This window comes from Arvicanthis niloticus, chromosome 1, assembly GCF_011762505.2.
Source record: "Arvicanthis niloticus isolate mArvNil1 chromosome 1, mArvNil1.pat.X, whole genome shotgun sequence".
NCBI classification, from domain to species: Eukaryota; Metazoa; Chordata; class Mammalia; order Rodentia; family Muridae; genus Arvicanthis; species Arvicanthis niloticus.
This window is the reverse complement of record NC_047658.1, coordinates 148,022,609-148,041,813: the sequence shown is the minus strand read 5'-3', so window position 1 is coordinate 148,041,813 and position 19,205 is coordinate 148,022,609. Positions and strand designations below refer to the sequence as shown.

The 19,205-nt window shown below is 35.9% G+C and overlaps 1 protein-coding gene across 4 annotated transcripts in view; it reads right to left on the bottom strand.

The window, feature by feature from the left end:
- Lcor (ligand dependent nuclear receptor corepressor) overlaps positions 1-19,205 on the bottom strand; it is a 105,431-nt gene that overhangs the window by 25,828 nt on the left and 60,398 nt on the right. For 2 of the 4 annotated variants that reach the window (XM_034505193.2, XM_076921076.1), the window contains exons 6-7: positions 17,437-17,724; positions 14,658-14,751 (exon numbers count right to left, since the gene is read on the bottom strand). In XM_034505193.2, coding sequence (XP_034361084.1) covers positions 14,658-14,751; positions 17,437-17,674 — 332 coding nt within the window. In that variant the 5' untranslated portion in view covers positions 17,675-17,724. Of the gene's footprint in view, positions 1-2,540; positions 11,947-14,657; positions 14,752-17,436; positions 17,725-19,205 lie in introns of those variants that run through there. The other 2 variants (XM_076921102.1, XM_076921093.1) reach the window with 2 other exon arrangements.

Here is a 19,205-nt window from a genome sequence, read left to right as displayed (position 1 = left end):
ACTGGATGCCCTCTTCTGGCTTCTATAGCATCAGGCAGGCAAAATGAACACCCACACACATAAATAAAATGGAAAAGAAAATAGATAGGATGACAAATTTCCCACATTTTGAGATAGTCTAATTTTGTAGTCCCAACTAGCTTTGAATTCATGATCCTCTTGCCTCCTAAGTACTGGAGTTAAAGACTATGCTACCACACCAGCTTAAACTTTTGAATTACAATTACAAGGGTAGTGGGGGTGGGAGCATGGGGGTAGGGGTGGGGGAATGAGGGCTCCTGCAAGACACTTTGAAAACAGAATATACTTAAATTTTACATGTATAAATTTTCACAGTAGTCTGGTGTAGGACTCAATTCTATATATTCTTAAGAAGTTAATTGACTAAAATTGAATATTACCTATGAACCCACCCCCATCCCCGGTCTATGTTATATCTGAATATTGAAGGCAGAATTAACCAGCACCCAGCAAAAAAACTGGAATAAAACAACTTAAATAACAACTTAAGTAACAACTTAGAATAAAAAAAGAGAGTGTCTGATTATTCTTGCAAAAGAACTATCTCATTCACTTATACTACACAACAAACACTTAACACAGTGGATTAGTTCTGAACATGAGACATTGAAATCTATTTTAATATTTATTTTCATTTAGAAAATACTGCAATGATGTAACTAGTTTCTAAGGCCTAATTACTCTATAAAGGGTTGCTACTTATTTCTCAATACTCAAACTAATTATTTGGCATGTAATTAAAATTTTGTACAAGATTCAAGGTTGAAAAAAAAGGCCTAAAAGCCTTTCAAACATCTTCATCTCACAGATAAAAATACAAGTATGTTTCTGGTAAAACGTGGTTGAACATTTAAATGAAATAGTAATTGGTAAGCACTATAAAATTCTTAGATGTTTATAAAACCCTCAGACTTGGGATCTAAAACTCAGGGGCTTCTTTTAACTTACACAAATCAACTGAGGGCCGAGTTACAGGATGCAAAGGCTCACCACAAGCCCAGCCCTACCAGTACAGAGTTCTCTCATTTGCTGACTTTCTGGATCCTATGTGAACACTGATCAAACAGTGGCTTACGCTGTGGTACACTTTCTTTTTTCTTTACATTTTCTGCTGTCTATGTCTCACTGATCTCTAAACTCTTACTTCAGCTGTAAACACTATCTGAAGTTCACTGCCCACTCCACTCAAGCATACACTACAGGAAATGCAACAGCCTGTAAGCTGTTACAGTGCTTACTTTGGAAGCAAATAATGACTATTAACAAGAGCACTTATCTACTACACCTCACTCATTACAAGGTCTGGAATTACATGACCTAGGCATGTTTTTATATTTGAAAATGTTTGAAGAATAAAATTCAGCCTTAAGAAAATACAACTCGGGATATGCCACACACTGCTTCCACTGCACTTCCCCTACGCAACTCCTGTTCTGCTATTAGAGTTTCTCTGCTTCCTGTCCCTGTTAAGACACCAGGTTGCCAAACTACCCTCAAACATAAGCACAATCAAAGAAATTCTGGTTTAAAAGAAAGTTTTAAAACCCGGGCCACCAAAGTTCAAAAGCCAAACACAAGCTTGAAGACAGGCTACTGAGGCACAAGTTTACACATGAGCTGTCTAAAGTCTTGTCACATTGATTGGGCCAGTTTACAGTGGGTAGTAGCAAGAAATGACAAGAAACAAGCCCTGAAATTTATGAATAATTAGTTTCCAGAAGAATATTCTACAAACACATAAGTGAACAGGAAAAATGAAGACAACAGACACCTGCATTATCAACCAGAAACCTTATTTTCACAAACGCCTAACTGAAAAGACATAGCTATATAGCCAATCTGTCTCAGACAAAATAAATAACTGTAGACATCATCATCTACGAATGTAAATTTTTTGCTTATATTCAACATGAGGTTGAAAAAAAGCTTCCTAGAATATTTCGCTCCCATTTCTAATCTTTAGAATAAATAATCCAGCTCTTCTACTTTACAACAAGACTATATAGCATACGGCTTTCCACCCCCAGCTTCCACACACCACAGCATGTCCAGCAGCAGCCTCCCGACAATCAGAAGTACCGTAACAAACTTTACCAGTTGACAAGGATGCTTTACTATTTGTGCCTTAAGAGCAAACAGAAGTTATCAAGTATTTCTGTTATGGTAACCAATCCTACTAAGTAGTTTTACTTTAATTATGAAAAACTGACTTTTAAGCAGAAGATGGCATTGTGATACCTTGGTTAGCTGAAAAGATTAATTTTAAGTAAACAATTCAATAAAATGAGTATACAGTCCAGGGATAGTATCAAGCCAGTAAGCACTTGAGGGGCAAGGTAGTGTTTGCATTAGAATAATAACCTAGAATTCTGCAGCAGCATCTCCAGTTGATCTAAATGAAAAGCTTCATCTGGAAAGCGTCAGACTCGGACTGCCATGTGCACCTCACAGTACTTTACCCTTTCTGTAAACTGTTTAAAGCACTGAAATCTTAAGCAGCAGAAACCAAACTTTAAAAACAGGTTTTCACAACAAAATTTATTAGAAGAATAGTGGTTTTTAAAGTCTAGCATCCAGTGAGAACTACCATACACAACATTACAGCTGGGAATGTTTCTCCAAAATGTCATGGTCAAATAATACAATGGAACCATTAAGTCTTACACATGCACAAAAGAAGTAGTGCTTCTGACATACAATGCAAAAAAAGAAAAAATTTAAAAAAAAAAGGAAGGGGAACCACATGGATTAAAATTTAAGTACTCATCACATACATTAAGACACAGCTTATTTTAGTCCAGTCAAAATCAGAACTGCATTAAAAAAATTTAATGTAGTGCAATCAAACCCAAAAACTTATTGTGATCATAAGTGCTCTACTACATAAACAAATGATTATAGCAAGAACAAAAACTTCAAATCACACAGTACAAAAAAATCTGTAAATAAATATTAACTACAGTACAAGAGAAATATTAAATTATACAATTCCGTCAAACTGTAAACAGTATATTGAAATGAGGTCCATAGAGTACTGGGGGTTCCTGTTTTGTTGCATGACACTGAACTTCTAGAAATCTGAAAAATGCCATTTTCCATGTCTTCAAAGGCTATGGGTTTTAGAGTTTCTTTTGGATGTAAGATATCAAATAGTAAAGCAGAGGGGTGAGTTATTTTGTTAACCACAGGTAGCACTGTGGAAAACAAGTGTTTAAAAGACAAGTCCCCATCAGAAGGAATTTGTCACTGAGGTCTCTGAGGCTGTAAAATACACTGAGATAAAACTTCCTGCTGTATGCAGACCTAGACCTCTGCTCTTTTTTTTTTTTTTTTTTTTTTTGACATTTTACATACTTCATGTTAAAATACCAACTTTGGCAGGTTCACTACTGATAAACTCAAAGCACTTATGGCCCAATGGTTCCATCACAGTGGCCAGTGCACAGATTCTCTGAAGACATTGCATAAATAGAATGTAGAGGTCAGACACCCAAGGACCAGTGCTTGAATTTAGTAGTAGTTATGATGAAGAAACAAGAGCCACATTAAGAAGGAACTGCATCTGTTACAGTTTACAGAAGCAGCTAGGAATGTCACTTATTTTCATTGTGCTGGCTATTAGTGGCATTTAAAAATATATAGTCTAAGTGTGTGTGTGGTGGCTATACATGTATGCATGTTTAAAAAAATACACTGTTAACAGGAACCCCCATGTTATCTGCTCAGTAGTTATAACTGAATCTATAGAATGCCACTATAAGAGTGTGAGGCACCGTGTGCTGGAAAGATACGCAGCTTTAAAATCTGTTTGGCTGAGTTATACCTGGATACCTGAACTGAGTTTTTAAGTTGACATTCATCAAAGATGTGCTACCAGCACGTTGAAATAAAGCAAAACAGAAAAATACAAGTCACTGTTAGGTTTAAGAGTAGCATCAAAGTACCTGAATTGAGTGAGGAAAGTGTGAAAACTGTCCCTGAGGGTTTTTCAACAGTGTGTACAAGTTGATTTTCTAAGAACATTAGCTTTATTTAACAGTGTGGACTGATAAAATACCAATGTCTGACAGTTTAAAGTGGAGGTCATAGAGAATTATACTCGGACGCTCCATGTAGTTTATGCGTTTTCCCCCAAAGCAGCAACAAGCCACTATTAAGTATACATCCCATCAGAACACGCACACGTGGGAGTCAGATAAAGGTTTCTTCTGTTTTTTTTTTTTTTCCTGACAGCACAGCATATCAATATCCAATGACTATCTTTCCTAGATATGAGAATGTAACTAATTTTGACTATCAATATAGGATTAGACTTTTAATCAAACACTTCGCTATTACATACTAAGATTTCTTAAACTCACTAATGCTGGTAATACTAACCTAGTTAATCAACCCCCCCCCTTGGTTTTAGAAATATACCCTTCCACAACTTAAAACCATAAGATCCATCCGTATCAGTCCTCTGATGTAAAAAGCGTGTCAGTGAATTAGTATTAAAAATCTACACAGTAAAAAGGCTTGAATTTCAGCCAAAGACTCTAAATACTGCTCATTCCCTGAAGACTTAGAAGGGAGAGAATCTCTACCCATTTCCTTAGTGATTTACATTTCTAAAATGGTCTGATAACATGTTTCATTTGGGGAATTTCCCCCTCGCTTCCTCTCAGATTCCAAATTCCTAAGCCAGAAGTGCTTAAATGAACCGGGGAAAGTGAGGCAACTACTTAGAAGTACTAGAAAGATACAAAATGCTATTGTCCTTTGTTAAAATAACAATTATTTATATAAATGTGATTTGACCCCATATCATGTAGCTACGGTTTTTAAAATAATCATCGTAAAACTTACAGTACCTAAGACTCTGAAGGTAAATTAAGACTTTAGTGTTTTAACAGAAAAGTGCTGACTTATCCCTTCTGTAGAACTGCAGGAGTGGGGGGAAGTGCTTTCCGAACCGTAGTGAGGTTTGCTATACATATACCCTTCCATCAAGCAGGAAAGTCACCGAATCAAAGACTCAGGAGTGTAGCACTGGTTGCTTATCAAATAGGAACTGTTTTGTTCATTCTGTGGGGGTAAAAATATTCTAGACTGAAATTCTATTTGGCTACTGAATGTTAAAAATCCCTGCTCTACTGTGTCAGTATCCTGTGTCCAACCTACTCCCAGCCCCCCACCCCCACCCCTTACACACTATCCACTGAGAATCTAATCTCCAAAGAGATTTAAAAATTTATGTTTTCAGGACATACCTGAGAAAGGGTGCAATTATGCAGAACAAGGAACCCAAGCCTGCACTAATACTGGTTACAGGTTCACAAACTGTTTTTCAAGACAAATCTAAGTTTAAGAGGTATGAATCTTCAATGTCTCACTGCTTTAGATTATTTATTTGGTATGTGTGTAGGGTCATTTCCAGTGTTGAAAATATCTTGAGTCTGTTCAATGACAGTTCAAGGAGTAAAGAGTTCATTTTCACATTCAAACAATAAAGGTTAAATATTATGAATATTTGCTACATCCAATAAATCTATGGTTTACTAAAAGTGCTTGCTTTTCATGCTTTTTTTATAGATACAGCTCTAAATGAACTGGAAATCTTAAAATTACCTCCCAAATAATTGTAAAATTAACTCTTGTTTACTGTCTGCCAAATAAACATTAGATTTAATTCTCATTTTAAAAAATGTAAAAAATTGTCCTATCAAATGCACATGATCAAATTTTAATACAGTGTCTTGAGACTCACTCTTGGTTTATTTAATACAGCTGGGAGCAACTGATCTTTATCCTTTTCTCTAAAGTTTATACCTGTTTATAACATAGGATGCTATGTTCTATCCCCTGCTCCAAAATCCTTTGTAACAGAAAACTCAGCCACAGTGTTAATGCCATAGGGCTAAGTTTGCTTCTCTAAAAAGTGAGTGTACAAACTAGAGTAAAAGAGGTATGGAGAGCATCTCCTCCATTTTCCCTTGTCATCATGTTTACAAATCAAGTCTCAAGAACAGAATTACTCCAAAATAAGGAGTATGGAGGTCTGTATGTCTTGTACCACAAGTGTGTGTGTGTGTGTGTATTTTTCAGTAGACTTAAAAAAAAAACAACCAACCAACAAAAAAAAATTAATATTGTTCAATAGTCTCCTAAATGAACTATTTGGCTAAAGCCATCAAGGTCTGAATAATATTGGATTGACCAGCATATTAATGAAAATTCTAATGGAATGGGAATGAGAAAAACAATCTGTGATATCTTCCATCTTCCTGAAGGCCAACATTTAGTCTATAACTTTTGATCAGCTAGTAGAATATCAAGTGGCCATCCAACCTATCCAACCTATATTCTATCTCCAATGACAGCAACCTGAATAAATACAAGAATGGAGATGTGAAAACAACCTCAAGCATTTGGTTAAATAAACAATTACAGATTTAGAAATTTGCCTCAAAATGAAAGCTACTAGGATATAATAGCTGTTAATGTAACACTAATTGTCATACATACATATGCTTTGACAGCTCAAAATAATTTCAGGTTCTGACACTGACCTGACAATTTGTTTTATGAATATAACCAAATAAGTCTAAGCTTCACCATCAGGGGCAATAAAATGTAAAAGGATCAGAAAGCCTTGGAACCAGGTCTGGCAACATGTGCTTAACTTAGGGCAGGCAGGGAGCACACTAGCAGCTCAGAGGCTGCCTAATGACAGAACGAGTTAGGATACGGGTTGTAGCAGGTAGTCATTTTAAGTCTGACTTAAGAGTTCTCTCCAGAAAATTGGGAACCAAACACCTCCTTGTGCCACATAACATTTGCTATCTGATCCCATACAGCTCATATTACAGCTAAGGTAAAACACTGGGGAATAGAAATGCCAACTGGTTGAGGTAATGATGTATATAAGATAACCAGAGTTCTAAAGCACTTCAATGTTGTAAAGTAAAACTGTACCAAATAAAGCTAATACACACTTCACACCTCTGAGCTTGCTCACCAGAACTGAACAGTAGTTAACTCACATAGGACCTTACTATACACAAAGCCTTGCTCATATTCATGATCTGCTGTAGCAAAGTTTTACCAAGCAACATCTAAACTTCAGAATAACAACAAACTTATATTAAAAAGTATTATACACAAATATAAATATTTTTTCCTGAAAGAGAGAACTTGTCCTTCATGGTACTTAGGGAGCAGAGTAAAAGTGTACAGCTCAACACAATACAATTCAGTCCTGTGAAAACCTACTGAACAAAGCAAAGTAATACACTATATTGGATCATGCCTGCTGATTCTGCTCTTTCAGAAATAAGAATGCTAATAAAATACCATCCCAACTGTATCTCACCTAGAACTGTCTAGAGTTTTTTGATTTCACAGTACTGTAGCTTATCTACTGCGTGATGTTAATGTTCTCTCACTAAAAAGCAAGGATTTATTATAAATATATTATTTCCTACTATTAATTCAAATAATGTTATGTAATTTGAATAATGTCATCATTCGCCTTACTGGAAAATATGAGAAAAACGGCTTTTGTGACAGGCAGTTATGAACTATACTTTCCCATACCATAAAAATGGTCAACTGTTGTCTGGGCCATGCAAAACTCTGATTAGCAGAAATTAAGCATGCAAGTAGACCAATCTCCATCACACATTTATGAGGACGCCTCCAAACTAGAATATCTACACTGAAAGTGCCATACAGCATAGTGGCAAATCAAGAGAGAAATCAAATATTAAGGGATCACTGTGGTATGAAGACTGATAGCCACCTCCAAGAAATATGCAGTATAATGGAACTCTGAACACAAAGTTTAACATTAAAAGTGCACCTGAATATTACAAACTAACTTTACAAACCTACAATAAGGTAAAATATATATCTTTTGAAATATTCAGCAGCTTTTGTATTTTTTTTTAGTTTTTTTGAGAGGCTCATGAATTTTAAAAGGGGCCACTATCTAATTTCAACCATGCTTCACAAAACAATAATGGCTATTTTATATTGCAGTTACCAATGTAATGCAATTAGTGCTTTAAAACAATCTATACTCAAACAAAATAACACAATGGCAAAAGAAAGAAAAGAAAAAAAGAGAGAAGGAAAGAGAGAAACCAGCCAACCAACCAACCTTTGGAGAAAATATGCTTATTCAAAAGCTTCTTGGAAAAGAAAATTTACCTGAATATCAAGTCATGACTGATCTCAAGTGTAATGTTAAAAAGCTTCACAGACATGAATATTACAATCTTCAGGTCTCAGGACTTTAATCTGAGAAGTTTAGAGTTTGGTTTGTTTTTAAAATTCACTTTCTAACCAAAACAAATAATAGAAGTACTCAATTTTCACTATTTACAACTCAGCCTACAGTCTGAAATGACACAATACAAGTTCTCTTATTTAAACTGCAGCATTAAAGGGTAGGCACACCATTCTTCTGCTGCTCGATTGTCATCCACTGAAACACACATAGAAAATAGTTATGTTAGTAAAATGGTCACTCCCATTACACTACAATGACAAAAGTTACATAACTCAACTCATACACCACTACAAACTACCACAAGGATTAAACCTCTCTGAAGAGTAAAAGTACAAAAGTTCAACCTTTAGGGCCAGATTCTTTTTTTAGATGGGCCTTTAATGATGTCTTTCTGAGAGGGAATAAAAGCACGAATTAACTTCTCAAAGGATCTTTTTGCAGCAATTTTGGGCTACTGAGTGTCCCAAGCACTGCACAAAAAGGAACCATGCCTGCAATGAACTGTGTGCTAACAAACTGAGAGGGAACAAAGGAGGTTTTCCTTCATAAGCTTAGCCTTTTGCTTTCAGCAAGCCTCACACAACTTCCTTCAACTGCAGATGAAAATCATGCATCTCATATTGTGTTTTTATTGCAACTTCCAGCTAGGCTAGGAAATATTGCAGTCATATTAATATTACCAAACTCTTTGTCTGTTGAGACTAAAAAGCCAAGAAACAGGCAGTCATCCACTGATTAAATTGCTTTACAAAATAACCAAATCAAAAGAGGAATCCACACCCAACCTATGTCAAAAATGAGTAGTGCCTTAATTTTAACAGCAGCAATGGTGTGCCTAACCTTTGAACACAGAGGCTGTAAGTAAAATCTGTCTTTTACCTAACTGAATTAATGGGTTCAAAGTTTTCAGTCAGGAACTTGTGCCTGCGGACTATATGGACATATCCCAAGTTGTTAGTACTCTCCTGAAATCACCAATTTTAGCCTAAGGAACAGTGGCTGCTCATTTTATTTTACTCAGAAATGGCAATGATTTGGGGGTTTGGCTAAGCATTTAGAAGGGCCTAATCTCCTTTCTCAGAAGATTAGCATATAGGGTTCAAGTGGTGTGGGTTTTGCTTTGCACAAAATAGTCATTTTAATCTGATCATTGTAAAGATTAAATTCCACTGGCTTTACTTATCAGGAATTCTTGCAATTATCTGTCAAAAACAAATCTTCCAAACTTAAATCACTGCAACTTCATGTGCCCATCTCAAACAAAGCGTAAGATGTTCTTTAAGGAGTGCTTACACAAACATGATCAGAAAGGGCCTGAAATGTGTGCTAAACAACCAGAAAAGGCCAGGAAGGGGAGATTATGTAGGATGCCATAAGAATAAGGGGGAGTGGGGGAAGGGTGGGAGAGTTCAGCTAAACAAAATGAACTAAAATCTAAAATCCAACCTCTCCCAATCTTGTAGCAGTATCTGAATTAGTTAAACAGAAACTCAAGCAAGCTAAACTACCAACTGAACTATTAACAGAATCAATATGCAACCTAATCATATTAGGTCACCTTGGGATTGCGATTTTTCTTCTTAACAAAAGCATAGATCCTTCATCTATATAGAAATTCTCAAGGCTGAAGTGTAAGCAGCATTTTAGCCACACCACATTACTAATGCACATTGCTCTCTGTGCTCTGACTCCCAGGAAGCACAGCTTAGATTCCTTAGAACTAATGGCTGAAACAATACTCAGTTGTTGGTTAATATATGACCACTTCTATAAAACCACTGAAAAATATAAAGAAACCGAAGCTTGCTAAAATGAGGCATCCTCCATTGTTTATGAAATGTACCCTGACTGCTCCTGAGTAAGAAGGGAGCCCGTCCTCCATGAGATAAGGCTATAATCTCACTTGTTGGTGAGAGCAAATTCTACCCTTAGAAAATCTCAAATGAAATTACAGCAAAGGTAGTGTTCCAAGCAATGAACTGAAACATTTTGAAGGTAGTGTGTGCACATCTCCACGCCTCGCCTCTGGGTGAGCACTAAGACATTGCTAATTTAGTAGATAAATTTAATAATGAAAAGAAAATGATAAAGCATAATTATAAATGACCCAAATATTTATCAAGTAACCAAATATCTTAAACTCAAAGGTTCACCTTTTTTTTTTTTAGTTTAACCCTTCAATTAGTTGAATCATGTAAGAATAATGTCAACATTTTTGTAAGATGGCTTTTCAATTTGTAACGATAAAGCTCCCAATGACAGAGGTGAATTCCAAACAGGGTTTTTTCCCCTTCTCCTTACTTTTTTTTTTTTTAAAGTAAAGGCAAACATAACTTAAAAAAAAAAAGAGAGAGAGAGAGAGAGAGAGAAAGAGAATAAAGGAAAGCATGCAGGCTCTACAGGCAAGGAGTCCACTTCCATGTATCTGATCTTTGTGAGGTAACTCAATTCTCTGTGTAGAGAAACATGCAAAAGGCCAAACAATATTCCGAGCCATACTGCACATGGAAATTTAAAATATGCAAATTCAGAATGCACCTTTCACCTCTGTGAACAAGTCAATGCAAAACCTGCAAAGAAGCAAGTGTCACAGTAATGAAGTCAGGTGCAGCAGGGACAGCTAACAATGATGCAGTAGTGCTCACCCAGTTTGTACAGTAATTGGCACTCTACAATATTCCTACTCAGTTTTTGATTCATTTGCACTTTGTGCTGCCTCTCCCTGGGGATCTAATTCAATCTTTACAGAAACATCTGGCCCCTCCGACCTCATTAATTTCATCTTTTTCTTTGGAGGGTTTTTCAAAGTGCCCAGCCTCTCCTTTACTTTGTACTCCAGTGTACTGTGGGGAATCCCATAAATACTCTGAGCTTTGGAAACACTCATTTTTCCACTCATAACCACCGAGATGGCTTCCTCCAGTATCTCACTGTTGTACTGTCTGTAACGCCCTCTCTTCTTCCGAGGCTGCTTGGAGCCAGGGTCTCCTTCTTGATCCGATGTGGGATATGGCTGTCCAGAGGTAGACTGCTCAGCATCTGAGCCCCAAGAATCAGGTCCAGCATCTAACATGCTTTTTCTATTTTGTTTTGGAAGAATAGCCCTTAATTTTTTACTAAGCGCGCTCTCCGTTTGTGAACCCATTACCAAAGAGCTATAGCTATATTGATCACCAGTGCGAGACTCCCAAGAAAGATCCATTCCTCGAACTTGTGGTATCTTTAAATCTACAGGAGACGAATGGCTCATGTCCCTTTTTCCATCTTGTTTTGTTTGATGTGCCATTTTTGGAAAGGCAGAATTTTCTGCAAGAAAAGGCAGGTCACTGATGTTGCTGAGTGCACCATTTCCCCTGAACTTCATACGGTTGAGGTTGAATTCATAATGAGGTTTTGCCCAAGAGGCTTCCCTGGATAATATTAAGTGCTGTCCATGATTCTGTAATCCAGAAGGACCAAGGCTGGCAGCTGTGGACAATTGGTTTCTGCTCAGTAGTTCTTCACTAATTTGCAGGGATCGAGCCAGTGGAACTTTGAGTGATGTGGAGTGTCCAAAACCTTCCCTGGTTCCATCCTGTAAGCTTCTTGGAGGTACCCCATCACCACTCCGAAGTCCATCTGGGCGGTACTGGCTGGGTCTCCCAGGTCGCCTAATTGGATGGAAGGAAACTGATGTGAGCAGGACTTGCACAGGAAGGGAGGGGCGGGTGAGGGGACCACTCCTTTATTAGAAGGCCTTGCTTGGGTAACATCACTTTGTGTTATTTATTTATTTTTCTCTAAAATTAAAAAAAAAACACATGGTCTCAGCAGTTAGTTTAAAAACTTGATCACAAAAAGAAAAAAGGGAGAAAAAGGAAAAATCAAAACAAAACAAACAAAAAAAAAACCCATGAGTTTTTTTTTTTTTTTGGGGGGGGGCAAAGAAAAATTAAACCTGTTGGCAGTCTCTGGTTGGGTTCACAAATTTTCGGAGAAAAAGTTTCGCGCAACTGTTTGAAAATAGCACCTTAACCATTAATTACAAAGTAATCATTAGTGTCTCCATTATCTATACAGAATTGTTGACCAATGTGACGTTACCACTAAACAAGCACAGTAATAAAAGAGTAAGCCAAATTATTTCTTTTAATGCAATGCATTCAACACACATAACTATCTAAGAAGCTGGCAGCATTCACACTGGTGACACCCCAATGATCGCTCATGTAACCCACAGACAAGTTCATGTTTATCTTTAAAACTTAAACAACTCCAAGTAACATTTCATGTATGCTTGGGAAAAGCTTAGATATGGCAACCAGTCCCGAGAAGGGGAAAGAAATCAAAGAGGAATCAAAATCCACTGCATTGTAACTTACCACACTTCTTCATTAAAACCCTACTGGTTGTAGGCGGAGACACAGATACCACAATTCCTCCAAGTAACTTTTTATTTTCCCCCAAATTTTGTTAAGTTATACTCAAAGTCATATAACCAGACGTATAAATAACTTGGTAGTCAGTCTTCTTTAAGAAAAATCTTTCTCCTTAAAATACCGTATGTTTATGTTGAAATAATGTTTGAAGTCAGTTACTTATAGTTACTCATTAAGATTTTGCTGTTGTTTTTGGGGGTACTGTGTATATCAGATGTCTTCCTTCCTTGGTCATTTTGTCCTTTTTGTTCTTCCCGGTGTATGGGGGAGACTTTTTTCTTAGTGAACCTGGAGCTCACAGATTTGATAGGCAGGATGACCAAGGACCACCAGGGATCCTTCTGTTTCTGCCCACTACCACCCGCTATGGGATTATAGACATAGTTGGCAGCCCTGCCACCTGTGGGTGATGGGAATCCAAACTCAGGTCTTCATGCATGTGTGGCAGACTCTTCAGCAGCTGAGTCATCTCCCCAGACCCTAATTCATAAAGTTTTAATTTTTATAAGAGAAAGGTTATTGATCTTAAGATTGGTAGCTGGCAAAGCATTCCCAAGAGAAATAATTCTATCAGTCAGGCCCCAAAGTGTAATTTTACACAAATAAATGATCAACAAACTATATTCCCCCAGATTTTACAGACTATTGCCACCATTAACACAGTAACACTGAATACTCAACTGAAAGACGGGCAGTACTGCTGATGAATTTATCTTCCATAAAACAAAACCAAGTAGAAAACACTTTCCATTCAGAGGAAGGCACACAGCAGTTTAAACAATATAGAACATGATCTGGCAGCCAGGTTTAAGGTGAATCTTAAACATGGGAATCATTTATGTAAACTAAAGGGACCCAAATAACGTGGGATCATGCTGGCTTATATTTAATATATACACAATAAAATCCTGAGAAGAGTTTATATTTAACAATGAGAAAACAAGTTAATGTTTTTAAACTGAATAGTGTGAGAAGGGAAGAAAACAATGGGATTTAGGGGAAAATAAAGGGAACCTTTTAAAGAAGTCAGAAAAAGAATCCTTCAATTTGAAGATAATTAAGATTAGGGTGAAAGAATTAGTCCACTTAGTGCCCATTTATTTCTTTAGTGTTTAAAAACCTCCCCATATCAACAGTCTTAGAAAGTTAAAGGAATACACTATTAACAAATTTAAGCTCAAAATAATCTTTCGTATCAGGTGATGTTGCAGGTTTCTAATATGGTGCTAAATATTTATTGAGATCTGCTTTATCAAAATGGTTACTAGATACATGTCATGAGAATTAGGTAATTCTTACACTATAAAGTAACTGGTCAAGAACTCACTGTGGGGTTAAGAGTTATCAGACTGAGTATATAATGTTTGACAGCATAAAATGGTTTTATTCATCTACCCATAATATTCTATTAAAAACAATAACAACAAAAAACCCCCCACAATTATATTTTCTGAACTGCCATGGAATTACAACTGCAGTTCAAATCGACAGCCAATAAAGCCAAAAACCAAACCCAAACAAACAAAAATAAACACACATAACACACCCCTTACTAGAAATACCAAATGGAACACCAGAGCCCACTTTTCATTCAACAACTTGAACACAGAGACTACAGTCCTCACTTTTACACACTGTAATTGTGTAGCACAGGTTCCACACTCCAAAACACTGACGAAAGGCCCCAAGATGTGTTCTCGTGACACTCATGAATTTTACTACATGTGCTGACTGAACTGGCAGGATTGATCTATACTAGCCAATTTTAGACTGCAAAAATACACTTCTCCATCACTGATGGACTGAGCCATTTTATGAATGACTCACCTGTAAGACTGTTAATCTAAATGGTAAATTTTTAAAATACTCAAGGGAATTGGCTGATTAGCCTTTGATGAGTTATTTATATAAAACTGTGGAAGTCTGTAAATGTTTTCCCTTACCCGTTCCCTTGAGTACTGGAGCAGCCTGGAGAATGGCTCAGGGAAGTGCTGCTAGCACATGGACTTTTCTTAGTAGATAAATCAAGTACACCGTCTGTAGAGACACAAAGAAATACCTGAGAACTTAAGAACTGAAACAAATGTGAACCAGATATACTAAAAATTAGGAAATAAGCCTAAGCAATATTTATATCATTAAAGTATTAAATTCAAAATAATCAAAGTAGATTTCTCCCAAAGAAACATAAATTTAGCAAAGCATATTGTAATGTTTTACATGTAATATACATGTATTTCTCAGGGCAAAATTTCTTCTTAACAGGTCAAAAGAAAGGTAAAACATTTTAGAAGATGCTAAGATATATTGAGACATTGGAAACACCAGTTATATAACATGAGTTCTGTACTAGAATTATTATACTTCATTTCCTAATCCTTTATTCAAATGTATGAATATATTTTTAAAAACATATATAAACAAATTTAAAACTTCAAAGCACATGAAACTTTAATATGGAAAATTTATAATCAGAAAATTGTTTTTAAATGATCTGATTACATTTCATGTATATACAAGATAATCTGAAGGCTAATTTGTTTGTACTTTAACTATTCTTTTGATATCAAAAATATATATGCTTGAATTAAGTCTCTTAAGATCCTAAAAATTTAAATTTCAATTGTTAAATTTTGTTTAAGAAAAAGGCTTTTTAAAAAATTAAAATATTTTAAAAACAGTGTTTCAATTTAGTGGGAAACATCTTAGTATTATAAAAGCATAGACGTATAGCCCAAAAATGAGATGAATCACAAACTTGTGTTATTACTGTCTAAAATTAAAGATTTTCTTGTTTTCAAAGTTAATTTCCCTTTATAGATAGCTATAAGTGACAATTTTCAAAGCTTCCATTCCATAGAGTGAAGAAAGATAACTAAGAGCTTCTGATTTGATTTCTAATTGAGCAGCATGAAGGTCTTAGTGTCTATGCCAAAAATAAATCCTGGACAGAATCTACTTACAATGTACATCTGAGGACACTGCAACTTCCCATTTCTAGGTGTTACAAGTAAATATGTAGCTAAACATGTAAAATTAAAGACCTAGCTTCATGTAAAGTTTTGTTTTTAGAAGTCATTAAAATGTCTATAAACCCAATTGTTGTTTAAAGAACCAAGTAGCAACCTATTAGACATCTAATACCCAACTGGAGATCTAAAAAGTAAATGCTTAGACTATTTCTAACCCAAGACAGTCACTATAAATTATCTAACTCCATTACTAACACTATGCATACACTTCTACATTGCTACTCTTTTATAAATCTGAAGCTTTTGATACAGTATCTAGAGCCAAGAGGTTTTTAGTGAAAAATGCCATTATGTAGTAAAAACAACAACAAAATCCTCAATAAAACAGCAAAATGCTGGGCAGTGGTAGCACATGCCTATAATCCCAGCCTGGTCTACAGAGTGAGTTCTAACTGCCTGGGCTACTCAGAGAAACCCTGTCTCCAAAACAAAGAATCAAACAAACAAACAAACAAACAAAACAAGAAGATACAACTTTGTAAATACAGTAACCAAAGGTGCACTGCCAGTATCAACAGAGAGAAGGGTAAGAGGCCTCCAGTATGTGAAAAGGGAGAAAGCATACTCAAATACACCTTCATACATAGGGACATCTTCATTCATTACTTGAAAGAAGAAAGAGGTTCTTTTGAAGAAATTATTTTTAAAAATTTAGTTCATCAAAATTTATTTCTTACCAATAAACCCATACATAGCATATTCTTAAGTTTTGAAGACAAACAATAGTCTTTCCCTAAGACACCACCAATTATAATCACTTGTAGAAGTTCAAAAGTGCCTCAGTTGCAAAAATGCTGACAGCACTTTGTGCGAACACAAAGCAGCAGGGACTTAATCTGTTTAAAATACACTTCAGAGACTCAAGAAACATCTGAACAAAATTCATAACCTCTTAATGCTTCCACTGACTTGGATCCTCAATAATACTTATCTTAGAAACATCTTCAAGTTATTTCCTTAATTTAGTACATGTATATTTATTACACCCAACAACCTAAACAATGTTGTTTTTTATTTATAATATTATTTACTTTGATTTTTAAACATAGGTCTCATTATGTAGCCCTTGCTGGCCTAGTAGACGAGGCTGGTCTTAAACTCAGAGATCTGCCTGCCTGTGCCTCCCAAATGCTGGGATTAAAGGTGTGCACCACTGCACCTGGCCTAATACTTTTTTGAAATTATAATACCTATTTTTACTTATCTCATTTGTACCTTCCATGCAAAGAGTATTTCTCAGATAGGTGCTAATTAATAGTAGAATGTTTATGATAAATGGAGAAACTTGCCTTTTACAGTTTTAAGAATCTGACATATTATTTTAGAAAGTGAAACAGCTTTATACTGCCCTCATGTTAAAGTTTAGTAATTTTCCCTAACTTTCCTGTACAGTGTATCTATCACAACTGCTATGTACTAATTATTTCTCTATCACTCAATAGTCAGAACAATTTAAGAAAGATGTGATTTTTATTTTTAAGAGATAGGCCTCGATACATTGCCCAGGTTGGCCTTGACCCCAAGTGATCCACCTGTCTCGGCTCATGCAGTTGGGACACACAAGAGCATATAATCATGACCAGCTAGAACCACATTGTTTTCTAGCCTATTCTTGTTGTTGGTTCCCTACTTTTCCTCCCCAAATTAAAGTCTTCTGATTGGGTAGAGAAGACCATGACATCAACCATACCTTGTTCGCTAGGTTCTGACTGAGACTTTCTGACAGTAAGGTCCAGAGGTGAGTCTTGGTCAGCCATGAGCAGTTTGCTGAGCACAGGGTTCTGAGTAGTTGCAGCCGTGGGAGAGGTGGTGACTGGAGATGCTTTCGGCAGGCTTTGGTTCTTTGTGCTATTGGGCTGGCTGGGGTCCTGAGTAGAGCTATTTTTTGAGGTATATTCAGCAGCAAATTGTTGGATCATTCGCTGCATGATCTCACGGGCCACTAAGGGAATATTGGGGTCGGAGCCCCAGGGACTGTCTGTAAACAAAGATTTATTTACTTTTAAAGTGGGACAATAAACTAAGGAAAAGAAAAAAAGACAGCTTTTAAGAAAACATAAAATTTAGTTTTCCTTAAAAATCTAGTATCCTAACAACTGCATTCGTTCCTCATTTGATTTATAGTCTTAATTGGTAAGCAATTGTAGATACTGAAAATAAAATGTTCATGTATTTCTAAACAATTTACCCGCTAGGATTACAAAATTAAATAAAAGGATATAGAATGGTATTTTATGGGTAAAATCACTTACCTGATATGGAAATACCTAAGCCTTCTCTTAGCAAACAGATACTGTCAACATGTGTAGAAAACGTCAAGTTTTCCCTTGATTTCCCCTTAACTAGTCCTTACATTCCTCAAGTACGGGTTACTGAATTTATGACTGCTTAATTTACTTCTTGTTAATGAGTAAAGGAATAGCAAGGCATGAAAGACATTTATGAAAAGACATTTAACTTTAGGATCCAGGATTTAATTTCAAGATCCATGTAAAGACAGATTGTTGGGTATTGTCCCCAGAGTTTCAGACTGAGCAGCTTGAGGGTGGCCTTGAGAAATGGTGTTAGCCACTATTGGTTTGTGAATCAGTTTTAGAACTCATAGCTAAGAGTTTAAACACCACATTTCCAAAGCTCAAGACCACGTATTTTCCATGAGTTCTTTAAATATAACCTGCCAACCTTTAGAGAACAGCTAGGAAATTAGTGAAATAAACACCTAAGTAATCAACATCTAAACAATGTTCATTCAAAACAAAGAATACAGGAAACCACTGACTCAGAACTGCAAAGGATAAGTTAAAATAGAGTTAGGATGAAAGGGAAAGGATCTGTGTAAACCTGTTATCTTCACATTTCTATAATTACCTAGAGATTGCATCTGTTGATTACTATATTCCTAAATCTTGTCTGGTGTAAAGTGTCTGTCCAATTTATTTGAGTAATAAATACAACAATCAAATCAATTACCAACTAATACCTTTAAAACAAGAGAAATGTGACCTAAATTTGTACAGGTAATTACTAATAAAACTTCTTTGTAACTCTGCTCCTGACCTTAATGTTCTATTGGTACATTTAATTCTCCAAGGCCTCTCAAAGGCCTTTATAAGAGTTCTCAAACGGCTTTAGTTTCCTTATTTGTTAAAATTAGCTAGAAAAAGCAAATAAATGTTCATAATAATTTGGAAATATAACTCTACATTTCCTCTATAAATACAGACTCAGTGTTGCAATTAGGGTTTTTTTTTTTTTAAAGATATTTAATAAAGAGAAAGATTTGTATAACCAACTGCAATGTTTTTCATGTTTTAATAAAATTTGAGCCATAGAGTGCCTTTTAAAATACTTTTATCCACTCAATTTTCATGTGTGTGCCTGCTGGTGTTATGTTACATTTGGAGGTCAGAGGACAACCTGCAAGAGTCACTTCTCTCCTTTCATCATGAGAGTCCTGGG